The sequence below is a fragment of the Rhinolophus ferrumequinum genome, chromosome 7 (assembly GCF_004115265.2).
Source record: "Rhinolophus ferrumequinum isolate MPI-CBG mRhiFer1 chromosome 7, mRhiFer1_v1.p, whole genome shotgun sequence".
NCBI classification, from domain to species: Eukaryota; Metazoa; Chordata; class Mammalia; order Chiroptera; family Rhinolophidae; genus Rhinolophus; species Rhinolophus ferrumequinum.
Genome location: NC_046290.1, coordinates 99038033 through 99065430, shown reverse-complemented (window position 1 = coordinate 99065430; position 27398 = coordinate 99038033). Strand labels below are relative to the sequence as shown.

General features: G+C 38.3%; 1 protein-coding gene across 3 annotated transcripts in view; it reads left to right on the top strand.

The window, feature by feature from the left end:
* Nucleotides 1-27398, top strand: part of LOC117024741 (S-adenosyl-L-methionine-dependent tRNA 4-demethylwyosine synthase TYW1) — a 210046-nt gene that overhangs the window by 36408 nt on the left and 146240 nt on the right. For all 3 annotated transcript variants that reach the window (XM_033110219.1, XM_033110217.1, XM_033110218.1), the window contains exons 8-9: nt 5340-5457; nt 9801-9853. In XM_033110219.1, coding sequence (XP_032966110.1) covers nt 5340-5457; nt 9801-9853 — 171 coding nt within the window. The remainder of the gene's footprint in view (nt 1-5339; nt 5458-9800; nt 9854-27398) is intronic.

The following is a 27398-nucleotide window of genomic DNA, read 5'->3' as shown; positions in this document are numbered from 1 at the left end:
ACTAAACAGTCTGGCATGTCTAAAGTTGAGTGGGGGCGGGGGTGTGTGGAGAGGGGAAGTAGAGAAGGAAGGCATGGGCAGCGTCCTGGAGGCCTTCGCATGCTTTGTCCCGGGGCTGTGAGCTTCATCCTAAAGGCATTGGGGAGCAGTGTGTGCATCTGATTCAATGATGAGCGGGCTGGGGGTCTGGGGAGAGAGGGTGTCCCAGTGTATGAGGAGAAATCACAGTACACATGGGATTATCTCACTCAACCCTCAGAATGACCTGATAGTCGTACCATTATCATCTCCCCTTTCCCATTTTACAGGGTAAGAAACAGGCATAGAGCAGTGTAGCAATTTGTCCAAAGTCAGATGGCTGTCTGGTAAGTGGCGGGGTCAAGCCTAGACTCCATCTCTTGGTTTCACACCCCTTTGCTGCCTCCTCTGGGGAGAAGTGATTCCGAGAAGGGAAGTTGAAGAGTTTGAGTACAGAACAAGGAGTCAGGAAGAGTCTGACAATTCTTAGGCTGTTTATTTTCTGTTTCTCTCATGTTACGATTTGTAAATGTAAAGGGGATTGCTACTTTTTTTTTCTGCAGTAAATAAATGTTGCTAAATACTCCCCACAGCATGTTTTAGTTAAGCAGACAAACAGCGATATCAGTATCATTAGTGTTGGAAATAAATGGTGAATGCTTGGTAATTACTCACCAGAGAAACATATCAGTTTACAAAAGGATTTCAGTGTGTCCAATTCCGATTATAAAGTTGCATAGTACTGCAGTGGAATAACTTGAAGCTACTTCTCCTTTCATAATTATTTTAATGCTTCCAGTGTTTAATTCACCCAGAAACAAAAGATGACATCCCTTCAATCAACCCCAGGACACTGCCTTTAAATCAGCCTACTCATCTCTTGCCCATGCAGCCAGGAGCATTTGATAGTGAATTCTGGAATACTTCCTTAAGTCAGGGTATCCAAAATAGGATCACTGGGTCAGAAGAAAACCACTTTGAAGCTCTTGACACACGTGGTGAAACTGCTTTTCAAAAAGTTCAAAAAGCATCCTTAAAACCTAGTGTACGCAAAAAGCTTTGTATCCTGTTGAAAACTGCTCATTTAAAAACTGAGCTCTGACAAGTGAGTGTAAATAGCTGATTCCTGTATTAGAGAAACAGGAACCTGCAGAAGTGGGGTTAAATTGCAGCAGAAGGAGTTTTAATTAGACCTGGAGAAGACTTTAATATTGAAAGTTGCCAGACCTCGAATCAGTTACTGAAAGAAGTGAGATCTGCTTTTCTAGAGCTAGAAACAGCTGTGTAATGGTTCTGAGGCATTTATTCATTTATTTGGCCATTTACTGCCCGCCTGCCCTGTGCTGGCATCAGTCCAGGCGTACACAGGCTGACTGTTAGAAATGACCTCTAGAGAATCTAGAGGTTATGTATCCAAAGTTTTCTGCATGAATTGATTAAGAATGGGAATCATCTGATGGTAAACAAGGATCAATAAAATAAACAAGGAAACACTTAAACAGACAATGAGAAACACTGTTTTTTTCCCAGAAGAAATGTGTGCTGTGGTAATGAAAAGCTTGTTTGAACACCTGTTTGGTACTTATCCAACTAGGTGGCATTTTACCTTAAGATCTTGGACAAATCACTTTTTTGCCTTGTTTTTATCCTAGGCAATTTTGGGGTGGTACTGTGGTTTGTGGGATGATGGTGTAAAAATGAGTTAGGTAATATTGTATAATGTCTTTTTTTAGTATCACTTTTTGCTCCCATTATTACAGAAGATTCATATAGTCCTGTCTGTTTATAAAGAACTTTTTACTTCTATATAGTCATTTTCCCACATGCCTAGGAAGTTAGGTCATAATCGGCTTTTCTTTTTGCGTGAGGGGAAACAGCAGCTTGGAGAGGGTAAGCGTTTTCTTTCAAGGCAAGTGTTTTGGGTTTGGGAGTTGGGAAGGGGTGGAAGGAAGCACAGGTTGGAGACAGGCTGTTGTACATGTTGGTTAGGAGAAACCAGGGCTTTGGGCAAAAGTAACCATGTTGCAGATGGAGAGAACCAGTAGTTGGGAGTTAAAGCTTTAGAACTTGGTCACCCATTGTCGAATGGGGCTTACAGGAGACGGAGGAATAAAGGTTGACCAATTCTGGGATCTTCACTTGTTTCTTCTTAGGCTATAAAAGAGCAATAAGAACATAAAAATCCGTATGTCCTGTGTAGTTGTTATATTGTTATATTCCAGGCAAATAGTAAACAATGTCTGCAGCTAGGAGATTAGAATTAGAATTTGAATGGTGCTTTGCACTTCCTCAGGGAGTGTTAGGGACCAGTGTATTTCTTTTCAGAAATGAAGTTGCTGCTGCACATGGAAGATAGGACTAAACTGCCACAGAGGCAAAGAATGATATAATAAATGTTTGTCCTGAATGCTCAAGACTTAATCATAGCCTCTGATCTCTTTCCATAGAGACTTTGTGTCTAAATGATTGAATCTGAAGTAGCTACACTCACACTTTGTAACAATAATTTCTCTGATGATGGGACATGGACAGTGTTCCATGGCCATCCTTTAAGAGTATGTGCATTTCACAGTGGTCAGAAGGTGTTTTTTTTTTAAACCACACGAGGGTGTCTGTGGAGCTCTTATCACAGTGGTTAGAGCCCAGTGTCATGGGCTGGGTCCAGTTTTAGATTGTGTGGCTTTTGGGGAAGCATATAAGCTGGTGATGTTTTGTGGTGACAGTGGTTTTTGAGAATAAATACTGCCACCTATCAATTTTTGCATTATTAGTAGGGAATTATAGCAACTTGCTGTGGAATTACTTCAGAGACGTTTAAATGCTCTCAAGGTCAAGGTTAGTTTATTCTGCTCAATCACAAGACTTCCTTTTCAAGCTTACTTCTTTGATTTTAGGTCTGAAATAAACTTCTAAAAAAGCCAAAGGATTCTTTTATTTTTAAATATCTTAAAATAATAACTGGAACCTTTTAATTTTTTATAAAATGCCTAGTTTAAACTAATTACTTTTATAATAGATAAGAACAAATGATTGATGTTTGTTTATAAGTTTTTTCAGTTTCATCGTAAAATGTGTAGCTGAGAACTGTTAACACAGGCAAAATTGTTCATTAACTTTGTATTTTGATTATGTTCAGTAATTTGCAATGCTAACTTCTAGGACGGGTAGAACTAACTGGGTTTATGTTTCTCATCTGGTCCATTTGACTCGGAAGTGCTTTTTCACTGACTTCCTATTTCAGAGCAAGTTCTAAAGTTAGAGAGAAAGTAGAGAAGTTAACTCCAAATTCCAACGGTTTCCCTTTTTTGTTAAAAAAATTTTTTAAAAATCTGTTTTGCATTTTATGTGGAGAGAACTTTGAATGTTCACAGAAGTAGCCGAATGATACAGTGATCGATCCCTGTCACCTAGTGCCAAGGTTCAAAAGTGGACAGGCCTACACAAGTGTGATGCAGATCTCAGACATGATGTCATCTGTGAGGTGTGTTCATGTTTAGGTAGAAAGGATATTACTGTGAGTCTGCTCACTGATTCACTGGGGGCTGGACTCTGAAAATGGACAGGCCCTACGGGCAGTCTGGGTCTTGGTGGTAGGGCTGCTGCCAAAGTATATTGTTCTGAATTTCTGCAGCTGATGAGTGTTTCTTCTAAAGTGTAACGCAGACTTTGTGTGTTGTTTCAAAAATATTAATTAGCGGGCTGGCCCGGTGGCTCAGGCGGTTGGAGCTCCATGCTCCTGACTCTGAAGGCTGTTGGTTCAATTCCCACATGGGCCAGTGGGCTTTCAACCACCAGGTTACCGGTTCGACTCCCACAAGGGATGGTGGGCTGTGCCCCCTGCAACTAGCAACGACAACTGGACCTGGAGCTGAGCCGTGCCCTCCACAACTAAGATTGAAAGGACAACAACTTGACTTGGGAAAAAAAAAAAATCCTGGAAGTACACACTGTTCCCCAATAAAGTCCTGTTCTCCTTCCCCAATAAAATCTTTAAAAAAATGTTAATTAGACCTCTACTGTCTTCCAAAAAAGATGTTGAGATAACTTAAAATACATATATATATACATATATTAATAATAAGGTTGAAAAAGAGGAAGAAATCAGTGCAAAATGTGAATGATGGCCGTCTTATAATATGAAACCATGTACAAGAAGTGCCAGACGGCGTGATGCAAGACCTTATTCAGTGATCAGAGGTGCGCTGCAGAATTTTCTAGCAGTCAAGGTCAAAAGGAAACACAGTTTTATCCTTCAGATTTTTTTCTATTGCTGAAGACAGGTTTCCCCCATGGATCTTCCAAAAGAAGTCACTAGGTCAGCAGGTGGGGTAGTGGTCTCGAGGCAGATGTTCATCTGGGGGCAGCCCAGAGCACTTTTTTGACTTGTGTTTGGGGTTTGCAGATGTAATAACCAGCAGTAGCTATAACTTTTTGAACTCCTATTATGTATCAGGCATTGTGCCAGGCTATTTTTCTTTCATTTAATCTTCAGCACATCCCTGCTCCATAGATAATTACTTTCCCCCTTTTTCAGATGAGGAAATTGAAATTCAGAGATGTAACTTGCTGAAGTTATGCAGCTTTTTGTACTCAGCGTGCTAAAATATTTCACATCTAGATCAGTGATTATTGATTTATGTTTTGTGGGTGTATGTGTTTGAGTATGTACTTATTTTCTTTGAAAAATAAAAAAGACTCTGGCTTGAAAAATAAAAACGACTCTTTAGGTCACTGCCTGACTGGAGCTGTGATCGCTTTAGCGAGAACAGGGTGTGGGTCGTGGTTCGTGATGAGCCTTTGTGTCCGTGCTACGTGTTCATCATTATGCTGTTATTTTCATTGCACTTTGCCATTTTTTCCAGGAATTTACACATTTATTGGGAATAAAGGGAACTGTATAATTGCAATTAAATTGTTAACAAAAATCACAATTACTTTTTGGTGTTTTCATTAAGACTTCAGATAATAGTACCTTCCTTACTAATTATAATATCGTCTGATTGATTTGATTGGCATACCTCTATTATCCACAAAGATTAAATCAAAATGGCAAAAATTAGTGATATTTTTGTTTATTTAATATGAGAATTTTTGCATAATTTAGTATACATTACATGGTTTCATAGAGCAGATACTTTATAAAAAGTATAGATTATTTTCAGTATTTACTTAGAGATTTTACTGTTTAAGTGGGTTATGAGTTTTGTTGCCTTTAATCTCATATTGAAATCCCTGTGTCTGTAGTATATTATATGTGGTAATATTTTCATGATTGCTGAATGTTGCCATTTTTGGATCTCATTCTTTTTATTTTAATACAGAGAGCAAAGGTGCAGCAGGAAGAAAAAGCTGGTTTGTTTGGGAATGAGGTAACAAATGAAGCCAGTGAAAGAAGAGCTATGATAACTCCCGCTCTCCGAGAGGCCCTTACTAAGCAAGGTGAGAATCTCAGGAATTGTTGTTATAACCCATACTCTTCAGCGTTCTAGGTGAAGCCTATGGCAGGAAGCATGAACTAGGGCTTGCCAAGAGGAAAGTGGGTGATGCAGTCCTTTTCCAGGTGGCCCAGCAGCGTGTTAGGGAGTCAGGTTTAGCCAGCTAAGGTGTCACTGCCTCATTCCTGTGCCTGGGCCAGCACGGTCCTCTTTGCTTGGTTTCTAGGCTCTTAGCCTCAGTGTGGCTCAGAGATACAAACAGAAAGTGCCATCACTGGCTTCTTTACAAATCACTGTTTATTAAGGGAAAATTATTAAATGCGGAAAAAACTTACACTGATATTACGCTGGATTAATTAGAAGTATTTTATGTTCAAGTATATCTGGATTTTTTGTGGTCATATCTTATTAAGGAGGCTGTAGTTGAATGTACAAATAATATGGGTTTTCTGTAGAAGAAAGAGGTGAATTAGGAGTCAGAAAATTGACTTCTCTCCCTGTCTATTTATTGAGAACCTTTTATGTGACAGTTATGGCAATGCTGAGAAATACAAGACACAGTAGCTCCTTCAAGGAACCGTCAGCGTGTTAGAGGAGACAGATATTATATACACATATAATATATATAAGTTTATAAATATTATATGTAAATACTGTTACATATATAAAATCTGTCTTTTTATTAGGCTATATAGACTATTTAAAGTGATTGATTTTATGGTAGGTTTAAATTTGTCATCTTGCTATTTGTTTTCTGCTTGTTTTGTGTTCTTTGATTTTCCTTTTCCAGTTTTTCTGCCTTCTTTTAGATTATTTTTTTTGCAGTTTGGATGTGGCCTCTTCTTTATATCCTTAGTTATAGGGGTTCTGTTCAGCTAGTCTTTAGATGATTCTTGAGGTCGATTGTTGTATAATTTATTTGTTATTTTGGTGTGATCCTGGGAGGCAGCAGGCACAGTGTTTACCTAATCCACCATCTTGGACCTTCACCTCTAGATTAATTTTTTTATAATTCTATTTTATATCCTTTGTTGGCTTATTAACTATTGTACTATTTTGTTATTTAGCACTTGCTCAAGGTTTTAGTAATTTAGTATATCTCTTTATCATGTCACAGTAAGTCTTTGAGTGGTGTTATACCACTTCATGTATAGAACAACCTTCAACAGTATACTTCTATTTTCTCCTCCTCAACCTATCTACAATTGCTAGTATACGTCTTACTTTTTATATATGTTATAAACCCTATACTGCATTGTTATTATTTACTTTGGTTTATTCCATTATCTGTTAAACATTTAAATAATTAGAAAAAAAATCTTATATATTCACTCATGTAGTTAACAGTTTGGTGCTTTTCACTCCTTTGTGTTCTTGCATTCTCTCTTGGTAGGCAGCCTTTTCCTTTTGCCTGAGGGACTTTTCTTGTAGTGTGGGTTAGTTGGTGATAAATTATGTTAGCTTTTGTATATCTGAAAAAGGCTTTATTTTACCTCATTTTTGAAGGATATTTTTTGATGGATGAATTGTAGATTGACAGCTTTTTTCAATCACGTTCCACTGTTTGTTTGCATTACTTCTGATGAGAACTCTTTGATCATCTTTGGTTTGTTCCTTTGAATGTAATGTTTTTCACCCCCAGCTGCTTTTAAGATTTTCTCTTAATTACTGATTTTGAGCAATTTAATTATAATGCATCTGAATGTAGTTTTCTTTATGTTTCTTTTACTCTGGGTTTGTTGAACTTCTTGGTTCTGGGATTTACAGTTTTAATCAAATTTGGACACACTTTGGCCATTATTCTTCAAATATTTTTCTGTCAACCCTTCTTTACTTTTCTTTAGGGATTCCTATTATATGTATAATAGTCCACTTGAATGCTCTTTTAATTTTTCAAATTATTTTTTTTGGTCCTGCTTTTCATTTTAGAATCGTCTTTATTGCAGTTTCTCCAAGTTTAATTTAGTAATCGTTTCTTCTCTAATGTGTTATCTTCTGTTAATTCTATCCAGTGCATTTTTTGGCTTAGACATTGTAGTTTTCATCTCTAGAAGTTCAGTTTGGGTCATTTTATATCTTCCATGTCTCTTAACGTTTTGAGCCTGAACACAGTTATAACTGTTTTAATGTGCTAATCTGCTAACCTATGGGTCATTTCTGGTTCAGTGTTGGTTGCTGGATTATTTTCTTTATTTTTTGGTCATATTTTCCTATCTATGTACATACATGCTAGGTAATCTGATTGAATGCTAGATCTAATTTTACCTTATTGGGTGCTAGATATTTTTGTATTCCTATGATATTCTTGAGCCTTGTTCTGGGACTAAGAGAAGTTACTTGGAAACAGTTTTGAGCCTCTTAATCTTTTATGACTTGTTAGGTGAGACCAGAGCCAGCTGAGTATATAGCTAATTATTTCCCACTTTTGATGCAAAACACTTCTACACAGGAGTGCCTTGTGAATCTTTTCCTGTCTGATTGGCAGGAACAGACAGTTCCCAGCTGCATGCGAGTGCCAGGCATACCTCTGATCCTTTCAGATTGTTCTTTCCCATTTGTGGGTAGTTTTCTCTCATATGCACACTAACCAGTCTCAAGGAAATACTTATAGAAACCATCTGCAGACTCTTGAGTTCAATCTCTGTGTAGTGTTGGTCTCCCTGGTACTTAGTCCTGCTAACTCTTGCCACAGGGGCTCCTCAGACCCCTGCTTTCATGTCCTCCACTCAGCCAGAACATCAGCCTTTATGCGGGCTGCCTCTCCCAGCTACAGAGCCTGGAAACTTTCCAGGCAGTGAGTGCGGGTAACAGGAGGGCTCACCTCGTTTGGGTCCCATCTCTCTTGGATCACCTCCTTTGTTTCCTGATGCTTCAGTCTTGAAAACTGTTGTTCAATATATTTTGTCCATTTTTTGTTTTTTCAGGTGGGAGAGTAAACCATCTATTACTCCATCTTGGTTAGAGGCAGAATTCTGCACTATTATTTTCAGCAACTGCATACTGTTGGCTTATCTTGGCGTTGTGGTCAGCTACAGGCCTCTCCTTCCTGTACTGTGCAGTTTTTTTCATTCCTACCTAAATGCAAAATTTTGTAGAACCCTACGTATATTGGGACAGAACGATATAAAGAACTAACATAATTGAATATGATTTCTGTGATAGTGATATGAACAACACATACAATGTCCGAATCCAAAAGAAGAACTAGAATTTTCTCTGGGGATCTTTTAAATGTTTCTTCTGTATCTGAGATTAGCTATTCAATTGGACTCAGTTCATCTTCAGCTAGATAAGCAGTGCTTTGTTTATTTATATGCAGCATATTTACATAAATGTGGAAGAGGATAAAAGACAAAGCCCTGTAATGTTGCCACTAGAGTCTTGTAATCCAAATTGACATTGTTCCATTAATCATCACACTGAATGGGGATGTTTCACCAGCCCCTGATCTACTTATGCCATCCAGACTATATTTCTCCTTTTGCATCATTTGTTTGCAAGTGAAGAGTCTTTTTGTGCAAGGGACTCAAGATAATTATGACTTATTACTTGAAGCCTCATGAGAAGCTTTGTTAATGCTTCCTGAAATCAGAATATTCTACTTGTTTGCTCTACAAGTTTGTTTAAAAAAAAAGGAAATATGGTTGCTTTGGCATGGCTTTTCCATGCTTTTCATGTCTTATGTGGCAAAAATTTTAAATGGTAGGTTGTAGAGTGGTGCTGAGATTCATGTTAGGTTGTAGTTCCTAGAATTTGATTTTCTCACCTTTTTTTTTTTTTGGGCAATATTTCTTTATTTTAATCTCCTGTTGCCCTGATTCTTCCATCTTTTTTCAAAGATTACTGATGAGAGTTCCCCAGTCATCCATTTGAAACATATTGTTCCTTGCTTTTGCATTATGGCCCAGCGTATAGCTCATTTTTATAAATGTTCCTGCCTCTTTGAAGAGCACGTGCGTTCTGTAGTTGCTGAGTCAGTGCTGTGTGTCCTTGATCAAGTTTCCAGTTTCACTCAGATGTGAGGTTCTACTGAGTTTTGGTCTATGAAATCTGTTAGATGCTGAGAGGTGCTAAAATCTATGATTTTAGATTAGCCTCTTGTTTCTTTATGTATTTTCAATGTATGTTATTAGATGCATATACATTTTAAATTGTTTTATCGTTCTGGTGAATTAAATGTATAATATTTTTCCACTGGGTTGCCTACCATTATTTAAGCAAAAAAAAAAAAAAAAAAAGATTTTGCTAGTTTTATAAGCACCTTTTTTTTTTTTTTTTTTTAATAAGCACCTTTTGATATGAGGCTTTGAATCAATTCTATTTTGTGTTCCCTGTTTTTCCATTCAGGTTATCAGTTGATTGGGAGCCACTCTGGGGTGAAGCTTTGCAGGTGGACAAAGGTATTTGTTTTTATGCAATATTCGTGTGGCTATTCTATACAATCAATGAATTTTACCATTTTAAAGGTATAATTTACATTTAATAAAATGTAGTGATTTTGAATGTATTTGTTAAATGAGTTCAGCAAATTTTGATGGATGTAAAAACCTTTATCTACCACTTGAATTAAGGTATAGACTATTTTCCTCACCTCATAAGTTTACTTGTGCCTATTTCTAGTCAGTACCCCTCCCCCCACAGCCAGGCAACAGTTGTTCCGGTTGCTCAGTGTCATTTAGTTTTACCTGTTCTAGAACTTCATATGAATGGAATCATATAATGCGTAGTTTTTCACAAGGGACTTCTTAAACTCAACATAATGTTTCTGAGATGTATCACTAAGTCATTCTTTTTTATTGCTAAGTGCTCTTCAATAGTATGAACATACCACAGTTTTTAATCTGTTGATAGACATTTGGGATGCTTTTCAGGTTTTGACTATTATGAATAAAACTGCTATGAACATTCTTGTATTATACAGTGCTTTTTTGCGAACATGTTTTAAGTTCCTTGGGTCCATACCTAGGAGTGGAATCACTAGATATATGTTTACTTTTATAAGAAACTCCCAATCTCCTTTCAGTGTGGTACTGTTTTATACTTACATCAACAATTTATAAAAGTTCCAGGTGTTGCAAGTCTTTTTAGTTTTAGCCATTCTAGTTAGCATGAAGTAGTAGCATTGTGGTTTTAATGGGCATTTTGCTGACGACTGGGTGATGAGCAGTACCTTTTCATGTGCATGTTGTTCATTCATATTTATGAAGTCTCTGTTCCACTTTTTTGCCCAAATTCTGTTGTTTGCCTTCACCTTATTGATTTATAGCTCATTATAGATTGTGGATATGAGTCGTTTGCCTGGTGTGCATTGTGAACATCTTTTCCTAGTCTATGGCTTTCTTTTTTATCTCTCTAATGGTATCTTTAAAGTTTTTAATTTGATTAAAGTTCAGTTTATCCGTTTTTTCTTTTATGGTTAGTGTTTTTTGTATATTGTCGACATAAGAATGTCCAAACCTTTAGAGAATTTTTCTAAAAATTTATTTGAGCCAAACAGAGGATATGCCTGGAAGCAAGATCTCAACAGACTGAGAAAAATGCTTCCCAGAATGGCAGTTTGCAGTTTCTTTGATACATTTAGAATTAAGGAGGGAAATTAAGGAAGATTACATGAAAGTGGAGAAAGCAAGGTGGGGATTGGATTATAGGATAACAAGATTGTGTGCTCATTTGAAGGTGGTTACACTTATTTCAAAGATGTGTTAACCTAGATGCACAGAAACGATGGACAGGACTGCTTATGGCAAAACAGTAACTTTTACTGAAGAAGTTACGTGCCTGGGGCATGACTACCCACCATAACCTGCCCAGTTAGGGATTTATGATCATATTGCCCTGTGAGGTCACTTTCTGTAGAACCCCCTTTTCATCCACAATATTAAGAACTCTTTGCCACCTTCAAGGTCACAAAGATATTCTGTATATCTTTCTGGAAACTTCACATATAGTTTTAACTTTATGTTTAAGTCTTTGATTCATCTTGGATTGATATTTATGAATGCTGGGAGGTAAAGATTTGTTCCTTCTTGCCCTTTGCCCCCACATATGGATATTCAGGAGTTTTAGCACCAGTTGTTGTAAAAGACTGTCCTTTCACCAGTGAATTTCTTTTAGGCCTTTGTAGAAAATCGGTCAACTGTTTATTGGTAGGCTGATGTCTGGACTCCTGTTTTTTTGTCTGTTGTTGTGTTTGTCTATCCTTAGGACAATACCACTGTGTTGTCTTGGTTACTGAAGCTTTGTAATAAGTCTGGCATCATTCAGTATAAGTTCTCTGTCTTGTTTCTCTTTATTTCCAAGATTGTTTTCACTCTTCTGGGTCCTTTGTATTTCCATATAAATTTTAGAATCAGCCTGTGGATTTCTATTGTATGTATTTGTTCTGCTTTCTTAGATTCTTCGTCTGTTTGGCGTCCATTCATTACAGGGCCAGTTCTATTAACTGTATTTCTTATTTTCTGTATTCTTGATGATCTGGCATTTGGGGGCCTTACAGACCTGGGGAGAAACTGCCCCTCCCAGGGCTCACTAATTCCTAAAGATAACCACATTTTGCCCAGATAACCAGAGCTCGCCTTTCATATGTAAACTAACTAATTCTGAATCTGTAGCCTGCAGCTACTTCCCGTCTAACTCTCTGAAGCCTGTCTAGGCTCTGTCACTTCTGACTGGGCACATCAGTTTGCACATGTGATAGGCATCTTGTAAGAGGCATCTTAACCGTAACATGCCAAAACCTGAATTCCCTTTTTCCTCTCCTAAATCTTTTCTCCTCAGTCTTTGTCAGTTAATGGCAGTTCTATCCTTTCCGTTGCTCAGGCCAAAAACTTGGGAGTCATATTTACTCTTCTGCTTTTTTTTACCCTCCCCTATCTATTTCATGAGCAAGTCTTTTCAAACTGTACCCAGAATGCAACTACTTTTCACCAATTATACTGCTATACCTTGGTCCAATAACTGTCATATGTCACTTTTATTATTTCAGTGATCTCCTAACTGCTTTTCTGGTTCGCACTCTTGTCATCCTCTACTGTTTCCTACACGGCAGCTGAAGACATCAGGTCGCGTCACTGTCTTACTCAGAGCCTGCCGGGTGGGGTTCCCATCTCACTCAGCATTAAAGCCTCAGTAGTTCTTACAGCGGCCTCCGAGGCCCCGTGTGACCTGATCTTCCTGCCTCAGTTCAGCCATCCATCTTTGTTTATTATTTATCTCCTCCCAGACCCTACTTAGTGTAGTTCTGATCCACTTGTTCAACTTTGTTTTCCATTTTATCCTTCATACACTGTGTCCTGCTTCTCTTTCCCGCTCTAGTCTCCACTGGATGAAATCCTACCCGTCTGTATCAGTCAGGAAAACAAACCACCCTGTATATTTTAGCCAGAACAGATTTAATAAAGCAAATCAACTAAAATGCTTACAAAGCCGTTGGAAGGCTTGGGTAGTGAAGGTCAAAGAGAACTGCTTCTGACTTTGAGAAAGTCACAAAGTGCTCCATGTGCAGGACAGCGCTTCAGGTGACCTTAGTTGCTGGCAGCCTTAAAGCGAGTGTCCCCAGGAGCCTCTGGGAAGCTGCTGCAGGCTCGCCGTCTGCTGCACACCCTGGTCTGCCAGCTGCTGCTGGACACCATCATTGTTTCTCCTTTCTGCCTCTAAATCTTGCATAAGTGCCTCTCACTGGTGGAGTCTAAATCAGAAGCCTTCCGATAAAGGAATCTGAGGAATACGGGGTTAGGGTTCTAGCGCCTGCTTGGAAGGGCAGGCATGAGGCTGAGCAGTAAACGCCTTGGTGGGGACTCAGCATCTATACACATCCTTCTACCTGTATGTACATTGGTAAACAATAATCTAAACAAAGATATTTGCTTCTGCTGAGCCTGTTGCAGCTATTAATGCATACAAGGGAAGGTATACTCACTCTCCCTTTTAAAAAGTAGAGGACTCTTGAGATCCTGTACCTAAAGGATGACATTATACAGTTAACTACCACCGACCCATCTTATATATAATAGAGGAGAAGGTGAATAGTTATATATATCAAAGCAGGGAAGACATTTTATAAGATACAGCTCTCCTCATGTTTGCACCTGGTTACTTGGTCACGGCTGGGTTTTATAACTTCTTTCTTCCACTCGCTAGGCCATGTTTCCTTTGTGTACCATCCATACTGTAATATGATGGCTCCTTACCAGGTAGGTGATCCAGTCTGTCGGTGAAGAGTTTGAGCCAGTAGCGGCTCCTCCTGCAATCTTCTCTACTTTTACTACCTAACTTCTACTACTGTATGTAAGAGCCCCAGAGATGCCCTTGATTCCTGACAAAATGTTTGTTTTGATGACATGAGGAGCTCAAAGGAGCCAGGTGACAGGGTTAACTGTCAGGAACCGCGGAGGGTCTGCTATTGTATCCTCCTTGCAAGCTAGCACGTTAGCCTGGCAGAGGACACGGGATGCCTGCCTCAGAGGTAAAGCACAGCAGATACTTGGGCTCCATGTTCACACGTACACGCTGAGAGATGGACGTGGCCCAGGGGAATGCTGGGAATGCAGTGGATTTATGTACAGCTGAGGAACCTGAGCTCAGGAAACTCCCAGTCTTACAAGAGCGGTGCTTGCAAACCTGCCCCCACCCTTTCTCTGGGAGGGAGACCTTACCTTTATTATGCTGGTAACGTCTGCCCTCTCCACTGGAGGACATACTGTCTGTCTCCCAAGGCTGTGTGCTCTGCAGACATCATTGAAAAGATAGTTTGGAACTGAAGCTGACTGAAGAGGTGCAGACCCACTGTGCAGAACTGCCTGTTGACACAGTTTCCCTGAATATGGCGAAAGCATTCTTCCCTGGGACCCGTAAACTGGAGTCAGTGTCTGGGATGGAAGGCAGTCACAGTAGAGTGAGTGGTGTGGTGGTAGCAGCAAGAGGAGCCACACCGACACACATCTCTATCGCTCATCCAATAGGACTTCGTAGGGATGGGAACGTTAACCCCTAACCTAACACCTAACCACACCCCTGCCTCACGTGGGACTCGTACAGCTACTAACCTCGTGTGGCTGTTGAACACTTGAAACGTGGCTGGTGTGACACAGGGATTGAATTTTAAATTTTACTCCATTTAAAATGTAAATTTGAATAGCCACACGTGGCTACTGTATTGGTTAGTGCAGTTCTGGACCTTTTGACTATCCTTCATAACTACCTAAAGCAGCATTCCTTGTTTCCTTGTTACAGGAAGTAACTTTTAACTGCTTTTGGTTCCAAAGCTCTTTTTCTGTATCTCTCTGAAAGCAGTTATCAGTTTCTTCCTCATACTACAAATGTTATGCATATAGATTTTTGCCCCATTGGAGTATGTATTCAGATTCATTTAAAAATAACCTTTTATTATTGCAGAAATAATATCTGTGCATTGTAGAAAATGAGAAAATTTAGACAGATAAATTAAAAAATTATATTCCCACCATAGCAAAATCGGCACTAACACGAAATAACACATGCTTTCTGTGTGTTTATGTGCATTTTAACCTGAGTGAGATCATACTGTATATACTGTTTTATAACCTGTTTTTTTGAGGTAGTGAATCTCCAGGTTCCTTTTTAGTAAGTCACCTCACCTAATACCCAGAACATATTCAGATTTCCTGAGTTGACTCCCAAATGACCAATGTAACTGGTTCATCCTCACATTTCATCTGGTTATTTCTGTTAAGTCTTTTTCATGATCAAGCCTAATCTTTTTTTTAAAACTCTTTTATATATATATATATATTTATATATATATATAAATTTTATTGGAGAACATTGGGGAACAGCATGTTTCTCCAGGGCCCATCAACTCCTAGTCATTGTCCTTCAGTCTAGTTGTGGAGGGCGCAGCTCAGCTACAAGTCTAGTCGCCGTTTTTCAGTCTTTAGTTGTAGGGGGCGTAGCCCACCATCCTATGCGGGAATTGAACAGGCAACCTTGTTGTTGAGAGCTCTAACCAACTGAGTCATCCGGCCTCCCCTCCAGAAGCTCAGCTGCAGCTCTTTGTTTTCAATCCAGTTGTGGAGGGCGCAGCTCACTGGCCCATGTGGGAATCCAAACGGTAACTCTGCTGTTCAGAGCTCACGCTCTGAGCCATCTGGCCGCCCCTCTTTTTTTTTTTTTTTTATGACACCGACTTGTTTAAGACACTAGGCCAGTTTTGTATAATATCCAACCTAGATTTACCTGGTGTTGGGGCATTTTTTTTTTATCCCCAGTATTTCTTATAATGGAGAAGTTACATTGAAAGCTTTCGTTGGTGTTTAGCACTTTTGTGTTACCATATAACACAGTCATGTTGATTGCATTCATGTGGTGTGTTGTGTCACATCAGTAGATTTCATATCTGGCTGACCCACCATTAATAATGCTAGTTGTGACCACTGCAACAGGACAATGACATTCTACTTCTCCTCTGTTCAGTTATGTTTTTGTCCTCGTTGCTAGAACTTTACTTTGGCATTATTTAAAAATACAGCTTCCTGTCAGCCTTTAAGCTGTTTGCTTTTTTAAAAAATGCCAATTGATAAGTATTAATTAGGATTTGTAAAATCATATTTTCAGTCCTTTTACATTTATTAGTTATCTGAATTCTGAAAAGGAAAATTTGTGTGTGTGTATTTTTTAAATTAACTGGGAATGTTTGGTTACTCTGAAATACAGTTCTTACTGGCAAAGCCAGATATGTGCTTACTTTTTTATCTTTAGTTAACCAGTTTTCAAAGTAAAAGTTTTAATACCACCTCAAATGATGACAGTGTTTTTTCTTCTCTGTTTTGAATATCATAATGTAGTGATGTATTTTCATCAATTCAGTCCATCACAGTTATTTATTTTTTTGATCCTTAAATTTTCACACTTTGGTGGAATGATGGAAACTTTCCCCTCTGTCTCCCTGTGCCTTTCTTTATTTCTTTTTTAGTTAAAACTTTTTCAATTTTATTAAAGTAAAAGAAATTTTATGTACTTAGGGTATACAATTTGATGATTTTTGACATATGTGTATATTGGGAAACCGTCACCCAAATCAGGATAACGAACACCTCCCAAATTTCCTTGTGTTTCTTTGTAATCCATCTTTCTCTTTGCTCCTGTCCCCAGGAAACCACTGACGTGCTTTCTGTCTCTGTATATACATTTATATTTTCTAGAATTGAATATATTCATGCATTATTTTCTCTTTTTGATCTGGCTTTCTTCATTTGGCATAATTATTTTGAGATTCATCCATGTTTTCTGTGTATCAATACTTCGTTCCTCGCTAAATGTATTCCATTATATGGACATGCCTTCAGTTTGTTTACTCATCTGTTAATGGACATGTAGTTTGTTTCTAGTTTTTTGCTGTTTTATATAATGTCAGTGCTGTGAATATTTATGTACAAGTCTTTGGACGTAACACTCATTTTTTTCTGGGTATACACCTCGGAGTGGAATTGCTTAAGCATATGTCTACCTTTAGTAGATATTATGAACAGTTTTCCAAAGTGGTTGAACTCTTATTTCAATTTTAACATTAGTTTTTAGTTAATTTCTTTGATTTTATAAATTGTACCACTTTTTTCCCCCCGAACAAATTTCTTAATTTCTAACATTGATGTAATTACTTATTGCCATTAACTTACAATAGTGGTTCTTAAAGTGTGATCTGCAGACCTCTTTGGTATCCTGAAGGTCAAAACTATTTTTATAATAACACTGTAATGTTACTTGTCTTTTTTGCTGTGTAGACATTTGAACTGATAGTGCTAAAGCAGTGATGGGTAAATATGCTGACTCTTCAGTGTGAATTAAGGCAATGTACCAAGTTGTACTAGTGGTCAAGGTACATGTGCTCCCTGTTTTCTTTTCTTTTTTTCCCCCTTAATTTAAATGCCAGTTTCACTTAAGAATTACCTTGAGGTAGTAACAAAGATTATTAATTTTAAAAATCTCTACCTCTGAATATCTGTATTTTTAATGTTCTGTATGAAGAAATTGAAAGTATGCATAAGCACTTTTGTTGCATACCAAAGTATACAGTTGTCTTCAGGAAAAGCATTTGTGCACTTGTTTAAGTTGTAAGTTGCTGTTTTCATGAAATATTTATTAATACATAAATAAAACAACTAACTATGGTTATTTAGGCTTAGTTATTTGGCAAATGTTTTTTTTTAAAAAATAAACAAATTAAGCCTGCCACTTCACAGAAACAACTGAAAGTATTTGTTGCTAGTAATAAAATTTGAGCCTTAAAATGACAATTAGAATTTTGGATTTGACATCCTCCCAATAATGATCAGATCAGTTGTGATATTAAAAAGTGTGATTTTAAAAATATTGTACAATGAAATATATCAATATTTGGAACTTAGTGAGCCAGTATTTTCCATGTGATCAATGTATGATGTTATAAAAGCAAATTCAAAGTACTAGATAGGCAAGTAGATTTTAGTGTGACAAAATATGAAAAGTTCATTAGTATGGTTTCAGATCCCACAATGCATCTAATCTTTATGAAACTTCCACTTGTCAAGTTTTGGTAGTATCAAAGTAGAACATTCACAGGTTTCGGAATAAACTATTAATATACTCCTCCTTTTTTTCCAGCTGTGTATCTGTGTGAGGCCAGATTTTGTTCATACAGCTTAACCAAAACAACATATCACAACAGTTGGAATGCAGAAACTTAAATAAGAATCCAGCAGTTTTTACACTTTTTTTTTGTTTTGGAAAATATTTTATTATAAAACCACGGTATTGTAGTAATATGTAATGGACTTGCAATTATTGGGAATGAAGTAGTATAAAAATATTTTAAATTTTCTGTGGTTCTAATATCTAATACGTAAATATTGATTGATATAAACCACATAAGTAAATTATAATTCTTTGGTCCTTGATAATTTGTGAGAGGGGAAAGTGGTTCTTTGTACCTGCTTTTGTCTGTAGAATGCATCTCATTAAGAGTTGTACATCAAAATACGTGTTCTAAAGTTCTTTGGAATAAATTGTATATCTGTATGATTATGGTAGTAATTTGATATTTGGTTAATATATTTCATTTTGATTTCAGTTAAAGGATTTTAAAAAGTTAGTTTTTTTTTTGACAAGCATAAGCTTTTGTTTTTCCAGGTAAAGACTATAGGTTTATATAAAAGTGTATACAAGTGAAGTCAAAATCATTTTTTCCTGTGGATCACTTAGCATAGAATATATGGTAAACATATATTCAATATCTAAAATTAACATATTTGCCAATCTACTCAGAGAACTGTAGTAATCACCAAATGTTAAAAGGATTTTGTTATAACAAGCCAAAAATTTATCTAGAGCAATTAGCTGTTCCATTGAGTGTAAAAGCTCTTTGAAACTAATGAATTATCACTAATAATGTGAGAAATTTTTGCCTTTAGGCTTGGAGGTGAATGTAATTAGTATAAATGATGCAGGAGTCTGTTCACTGGGTAGCCCTCCATGAACCGTGGCTCTCGGCATCCACACGCTTTTTTATCCTCTCGGCTTGGCAGTGCCCTGCCCTGGACAAAGGGATATGAGCTGCATGATGACGCAGAGGCTTGATAAGTGTTTGCACACTGACGTTTGTTGGGAGTGTTTCCTCTGGGAACCCAACTACCGTGCTGTAAGGAAGCTAGTTTAGACTACTGGAGTGAAGGAACATCAAGTGTCAGAAATTTGAGGTCTTGTATATGCACCGCCAGCCAAACTACTGAATACAGCTGCGTGAGTGACCTCAGCACACACCACAGGCAGTGGGAAAACCACTCAGCTGACCCTCAGGATTAATAGAGAAAATAATACTGAATTTTGGGACAGTGTGTTATGCCACAGTAGTACCTGAACCAGATGATATTGGCTACGTATAAGGAAGTGGTCATGGTTTGTGGCTGATTTGGAAGGTGTTGAATACATGTGGCAGGGAAAATAGTCATAGAGAAGAGTGACAAAGCTGGAACTGTAGAAAGCCCCGAGCTGAAGCAGCTCTCATGGTGTCGACAGGGAGTTAGGTGAGAGTGATGAGAGAAGCACAGGAAGTGGGCTTTTTCCTTTTCTCAGTTCTGTGTCAAGGTCTATTCCCCTGAAAGATTGAGGTCCTGGCAAGCATTGTGCCAAGGGCTTTGTGGCTTTACTATCTTCATTTCCTAAACCTGTATCATGTGAATGGAGTCCTAGAGAGTAGGAGATTCTTTGATGTATGAAAACATAACTTTAAGGACACTGATGGAAGAGAACTTGCCTATTTGATGGTCACTGAGTTTAACTGACAGTCTGTTCTCCATACTGCAGTGTCCTAGTCTGCAAAGTAAATGACGTATTTATCATAAATATGTGTATATATGTATAGCTCATATACAACGTGTATATATTTGCACAGGTACATATATAGTATATATCATATGATACAGTGCTTTTCCTTTTCATTGTGAATGTGGCTTTATTACTGTTGAGTAACAGTGATGATACAGAAAAGTCACAAGGACTATCTAGGTCACATGTTACAGGGGCTAGGAGAAATGATACTGTGACACTGCTATACCACTGTCGGTCACGCAGAAAACACTGAATGCATTTTATGAGCCTGGACAATGTGGAAGGTAATAGGGATAGGAGGGAGGCTGCTTTCATTGAATTTATAATTCAGCTTGGTGAAAAGGGTCCCTTTCCTATCCTTACGTTGTATGTCTTTTCCTGTTTCCCTCTTCCCACCCACAATTAAAACTCCAGTAAACCAAAACTCAGATCAGAAGTTGATTTAGTAATACTTATTTTATATTCTTGCTGATTTTCTGTCTACTTGTTCTATCTGTTACTTTAAAAAGGAGTGTTGAACTCCAACTCTGATTGTAAATTTGCCCGTTTTTCATTTCAGTTCCATCATTTTTTGCCTCATGTACTTTGAAGCTCTGATGTTAGGTTATATACATTTAGGGTTGTTATGTCTTCTTGGTGAATCTACCCTCTCATCATTTTGTAATATCCCTCTTTACCTGTGATAAGAGTCCATGAAGTTTACATTGTCTGATATTAATATAGCCATCCCAGCTTTCCTTTTTTAAAAAGATTTTTATTAAAATATAGCTAACATACAATATTCTATTCGTTTCATGTGTACACCATAGTTATTCAACATTTATATACCTGAAGCACTGATCGCCATAAATCCAGCAACCATCTGACACCATACCGTGCTATCACAATATTATTGACTATATTTCCTATGCTGTATATTACATCCCCAAGACTTACTTGTTTTATACCTGAAAATTTGAACCCCTTATTCCCTTTCATCTTTTTCCTTGTTTTTAATTTTTCAATTACAGTTGGCATTTAATATTATTTTATATTAATATCAAGTGTATAGCATAGTGGTTAGACATTTATATAATTCAAGAAGTGATCCCCCTGACTAGTACCCACCTAGCACTATACATAGTTATTACCATATTATTGACTATATTCCCTACGCTTTACTTTACATCCCCATGACTATTTTTTAACTACTAATTTGTACTTCTTAATCCTTTGACTTTTTTCACCCTGCCCTCCAAATCCCCTCCTATCTGACACCCCAATAAATCTAATACCCATCTCACACCATACATACATATAGTTACTACAATATTATTGACTATATTCCTCATGCTATATCCTACATCCCCATGACTACTTTGAAAAAACCAATTTGTACTTCCTAATCCCTTCCCCCTTTTCACCCACCACCCCAACCCCCCTTCCATCTGACAACCATCAAAATGTTCTCTGTATCTGTGAGTCTGTTTCTGTTTTGTTTGTTTATTTTGTTCTTAGATTCCACATACTAGCAAAATCTCATTGCATCTGTCTTTCTCTGTCTGACATACACCACTCAGCACAATACCCTCTAGGTCCATCCATGCCTTGGTTACCTTGGTTATTTATGGCAGTTAATGAATTATTTCTCTTCCTGGGCATCTACAGGAGTAGGTTCTGCAGCAGGTTGATATAAAGAGGTCTTTCTTTTGCTTTCCAGTAAGTGCTGCTGGAATGTTTTATTTTCTCTCCCACTGCAGCCTTTTATTTTCTCTCACACTGTAGTGTTATATTTTCTCTTGCACTGTTCCAGCTTCTCACATGATGGAAGGGGAGGTTCCCTGGAAAGTGGGCTTCTCTGTGAGCAGGTCGCTTTGGGTCTCAGGGCACTGCCTCCGTGAGAGGATGTGGAGGGTGATAGAGTTCTGAGCCTCTGAAATCCCATTGCTGTCCCTGCAGCCTGATGCAGAGCCTGTGTGTCTCAGCGGCTCTGGTTGCCCAGAAAGATAGAGGTGGCGTGGGTTGTGAGTGGCAGCTGGTGTGTTTGTGACTCTGACCAGCCCAGAGTTCTTGTCCCTACATATCTTTCCCTATCGCTGGAGTGTGCGTCTGGGCCTGTGGGACCCTCTTTCCAGTTCTCAGGGCTGTAGATATTCTGTTCTTTAATCTGACACTGCTACCATTTCTTATGGAGCCTGCTTCTAACACTGGGAGGATGGGGGTGCGGTGAGTTCTAGAGGGGGGTTGGGGGTGGCGGCCAGGCTTCATGTTTTTGTTTTCTGTTTTCTGCCTGGCAGTGAGGGCTTAAATCACAGTTCTCACAGGTCTCTGCCCGAAGGCTGGGTTCAGCTTCCTTGTTTGCTGATCTGTCAGGCAGGACTGTCGGTCACAAGGGGTGCGCCTGGAGTCTGAATTCCACCCCCTCCCCCCTCCCTCCCCCCACCCCCGAGACTGCAGTGAGCTCTGGTCTGCAGCCTGTGGCCTTCTGCCGCTGTGTCTGCACTTCTCGCTTCCCTCTTCCCCCACTGGCCTGATTTGCCTGCCCACCTTCAGGTGATTTGATGTGCGGGTTTGTCAGGTGTGCTCGTGTGTTGGGCAGGGAATCCTTTGTTTAATTACAGCTGTTCAATTTCTTGTAACTTCCAGGGAAGATTTCAGGAAGCACTTCTCATACCACCATTTCTGTGACGTCCTCAACATATGGTCTTATCCTGGAAAATTTCCCATGTGCACTTGAGAAAAATGTGTATGCTGCTGCTGTTGCATGGAATGTTCTGTATATGTCTGTTACATGTAGTTGATTTGTGGTGCTTAAGTCATCTATTTCCTTACTTGTCTTCTGTTGTTTTTCCCTCCATTATTGTGAGTGGAGTATTTGAGTCTCCAACTATTATTTTAGAGCTGTCTGTTTGTCCCTTCAATTCTGTCCATTTTTGCTTCATGTATTTTGATGGTCTGTCATTAGGTGTGTAAATGTTTATAATTGTTGTATCTTCTTGTTGTATTGAAATTTGTTCTTAATATATAATTTCCTTTTTTGTCTCTTAAAACCTTTTTTAGTTTAAAGTCTGTTTTCTTTGATATTAATATAGCCACTCCTTGTCTCTTGTGGTTACTAGTTGCATGAAATATCTTTTAACTTTCAACCTGTGTGTATCTTTAAATGTAAAGTGAGTCTAGTTGATAGCATAGATTTGGATTGTGTGTTTTTATCCATCCTGTTAATCTTTTGATTGGAGAGTTTAATCCATTTAAAGTAATTATTGATAAGGAGGGACTTCTATTATTGCACTCTTTGTTTTCTATATGCTGTATTGCTTTTTTGTCGTTCATTTCCTTTTGTGTTTTGCTGATTTTTTTTTTGTAGTAAAATTATGAAATTCCTCCTTAATTTCCTTTTGTGTGTATTATAGCTATTTTCTTTGTGGTTACCATGGGGATTACATTTGACATTCTAAAATTATAACATTTTAATTTGAATTTAAAGCAGCTTAACTTCAATAACATATAAAAACTGCTCCTGTACAGCTCTGTCCCCACTCCTTTTGGTTGTTGATGTCACATATATTACATTTTCATACACTGTGAGCTCCACAACATAAACTAATAATTCCTTTAAATGCATTAATCTCCTAAATTATGTAGAAAACAAGATTTGGAGTTACAAACCAAAATTATAGTAATAATACTTACTAGCTTTTCACTAATAATTTTTTTCTTTAAATGTGTTAGTCTCTTATTTATTAAAAGTATTTCTTTTTTTCCATTTACAATTGACATTCACTATTATTTTATATTAGTTTCAGGTGTACGGCATAGTGGTTAGACATTTATATAGTTTATGCAGTGATTCCTCCGGATTAGTCTAGTACCCACCTGGCACTATACATAGTTTTTGCAACATTATTGACTATATTCTCTGTGCTATATTTTACATCCCCATGACTATTTTGTAACTATTTTGTATTTCTTAATTCCTTTACCTTTTTCACCCTCCCCTCCCCTCTGGCAACCATCAGTTTGTTCTCTGTATCTGAGTCTGTTCCTGTTTTGTTTGTTCATTTCTTTTCTTCTTTAGATTCCACATATAAGTGAGATCATATGGCATTTGTCTTTCTCAGTCTGACTTATTTCACTTAGCATAGTACCCTTTAGGTCCATCATGTTATTGCATAAGTTAGTCTCTTACATCATGTAGAAAACAAAAAGTACAGTTATAAACCAGTATTAAAATAACACCAGCTTTTATAACTGCCATGCATTTACCTTTTTTGAGATTTTTATTTCTCCATGTGCTTTTGGGGTACTGTCTAGTGTTCATTTCTCCTTGAAGGACTGCCTTGAGCATTTCTTGCTGGGCAGGTCTAATAGTCAGAAATTGAGTCAGCTTTTGCTTATCTGGGAATGTCTTGCTTTCTCCCTCACTTTTGAAGAACAGTTTTAACAGATACACATTTCTTGGTTGACAGTGTTTTTTCTTTTAGCACTTTGAATATATCAGCTCACTGGGTTCTGGCCTCCAAAGTTTCTGATGAGAAACCTGTAGATAATCTTACTGATGATCCCTTGTATGTGATGATTCTTGCCACTTTAAAGATTAGCTCTTTGTCTTTTGAAAATTTAATTGTAATGTGTCTCGGTGTGGGTCTCTGAGTTCATCTTACTTGGAGTTTGTTGAACCTCTAGAATATTCATGTCTACCATCAAATTTGGGAAGTTTTCAGCCATTATTTCTTCATGTATTTTTTCTGCCCCTTTCCTTTTCTTCCAGGACACCATGATGTACTTGTTGTTCCACTGATGTCCCTTATGTTGCATGGGCTCTCTTTGCTCATCTTCATTCTTTTTTCTTTCTGCTCCTCATCTTCAATAATTTCCATGGTCTTATCTTCAAGTTCACTGATTCTTGTGCCAACTCCAATATGTTTTTGAATCCCTCTAGTGAATTTTTCATTCAGTTATTATACTTTTCAGCTCCAGAATTCCTTTTGGGTTTTTCTTAAGGCTTTTTATTTCTTTATTGATATTCCCATTTTGTTCACACATCATTTTCTTGACTTTCTACACATCTTTCTTTAGTTCTTTGAACATCTTAAGGACAGGTTTTTTGTTTGTTTGTTTGTTTGTTTTTAAAGTCTGTCTGATATATCTGCCATAAAGTATTTTTCAGGGACAGGAAGTTTTTTCTGTTGAATACTTTTTTCCTTTGATGAGCTGTACTTTTCTGTGTCTTGGTATGACTTGTGATTTTGTTTTTGTTATTGAACACTGACATTTAAATCTAGTAATGGGGTAACTCTGGAAATCAGATTCTCCAACTTCCCCAGAGTTTGTTGTTTTTTATTACTTATTTTTTGTAGGCTGTCTCTGTACTGAGGATCAGGCTGAGTTGTAAATTTAATGCCTTCTTATGTCTTTACTGAGCCTTTCCTTGGACACAGTTACTTTTTATTTTTTTTTACCAAATATGCAGTTGTTTCTTAATGTCCTCATCTTAAAGTGAGGGTCCTGAAAGGAGAAAAGCAAAAAATGAAGGGCAATTAAAAAGAGGCAGTGGCCCTTTAAAGTCACTTGAGCTGGAGGGGGAGGGACTGGCAAAAATGGGGGTGTGCAACAACATCTGTCCACCTCTTTGTCTGTACCTCTGTGATTAGGAGCAGTAATCATTAATCAGAGCACAGATCCCCCAATATTTGGAGGCCAGGGTCCTTTTTACCCACCCTGGCTCCCACAAGCTATGTGCAAACTGCTTCAGGAAGAGGTGCATGGCTACCTGCCATGTGGTGGGAGGTAGAGCTATAACTGATGGAAATTAGCCACCCAGGCCTTTCCATGGAAGTTGCAAGCCTTTAATAGGCTCCAGAGTTTCCAAACAGTGATATCAGACAGATTCTCCAGTGCTGCTGTTGTCCAGGGGGAGAAACAGATTCCTGGGGCTTCCTGCTCCTCCGTCTTCCCCAGGTCCTCCTCATGTTTGTAGTTTTTTAAAGCTTGCTTAATCAGTTTGGAATTTATTTTGTTACAGAGTATGAAAAAGGTAAGTCAGGGGTCAGCAAATTTTTTCTTAAAGGGCCAGATAGTGACTTTTTTAGGTTTGTGGATCATATGGTCTGTTGCAACTTTTCAGCTCTGCCATTGTAGCACAAAAGCAGCCATAGACAATAAGTAAATAAGGGTGAGTGACTCTATTCCAATGAAACTTTACTTACTGTAACAGACAGTAGATTGGATTTGACCCATGGGCTGTAGTTTATCAACCTCTGCATTGAGCTCCCCATCCCTGTCCAAAAGTGAAGAGTCTAAAATTTTACCCTACTTGCAAGCTAAGAAGTTAGGCTGCTACAGTTTCATGGATGCTGGAAGAGGGTAAGGGCATTTTATTATTAATAATAGCAGTAGCCAGAATATCATTATTTGCTCTGGTCCCTGAGCCCCAGTTCCAGTAACGCATCACTATGGGAGCCAGGTAACATGTGTACATATGCTACAGGAGAGGAACCCCAAGCTCAGGGAATACGAATCTTTTATAATTGGGAATAATTCTGCCTGACCTTTGCCCTAGAGGGTCACATCTTTATTATATTGCCCAGTAAGCATAGCTTTATTTGCTCTAGAAGGAGGCTGTTTGAAAAGATAGTCTAGAATAGTCAGTGCCTCTTCTTATAAGACAGTCAGAGAGAGACCCATGGAGAATTGCACACCTCTATTCCTCTTCCCGTACCTCTGTCCCCAAATTGATGTGCACAAAGCCTGCCTATTAGTGGTGGTGTCTTACCTTCATTCACTATGGCTCTGCTGGGCTACAGTTGTATTTTCTCAGGCTCTTATTTACCTCAAGGACAAAAATTCATGGATTATTGAATCTCAGTTTATCTATAATTTTTTCCCCTAGATTCATAACATGAATTCTAAGTATATGTTGCTCTCTGGTCTTTTCCATTTCCACCTTGGTCATCTACTAATTTTCAGATGGGGGAACACTTCCTTTCAAAATGGAATGTCTGAGGGCTTTTGATCTGGACAAGATGGCAAAACTCTTCTTGCCCTGCTCCTTCCTGCTGTGCACAACTCTAAACCATGGGAAAACACAAGCGACAACCAAACAAGAACTCTGAAAGGTGGTAAGAGGAAGGCTGGCTGGTTTGGGAGCCCAGGACGGGATGAACAACAGTGCAGCAGGATGTCTTGTGTCCCCCCACCTAAAGAAGAAGGCAGCTCTGGTCCCATGTTTCCTGATCCTTAATCTGGCAGCAGACAGCCACCAAAGGAAGCTCATTCTTCCCTACGATAGAATGGGAATCCCAATAAGACCCTGGCAAAGGGGATCAATTGGGAGCCTCATGAACGATAAGCAGTTAGGCGAGTGCTCTCTCCTTCCCTGCTGGACCTGCAGTTTCCCTCTCCTGCCAAGAGATACCGGGGTAGCCAAGTGGAAGTGGAATGAGAGTGCTCCCTCCCTACCACTGTACCCCTATAACAAGTGACCTGGCCTATGAAATGCTCATCATCCCTGCTGGGTCTGAGGCTTCCTTCCTTTACCAAGAGATATGATGATGGCTGGGTGGCAATGGCAAGAGCAAGCCCACCACAAAAAGTGACTCAGCCAGGGAAGCCTCTTTGTTCTGTGGC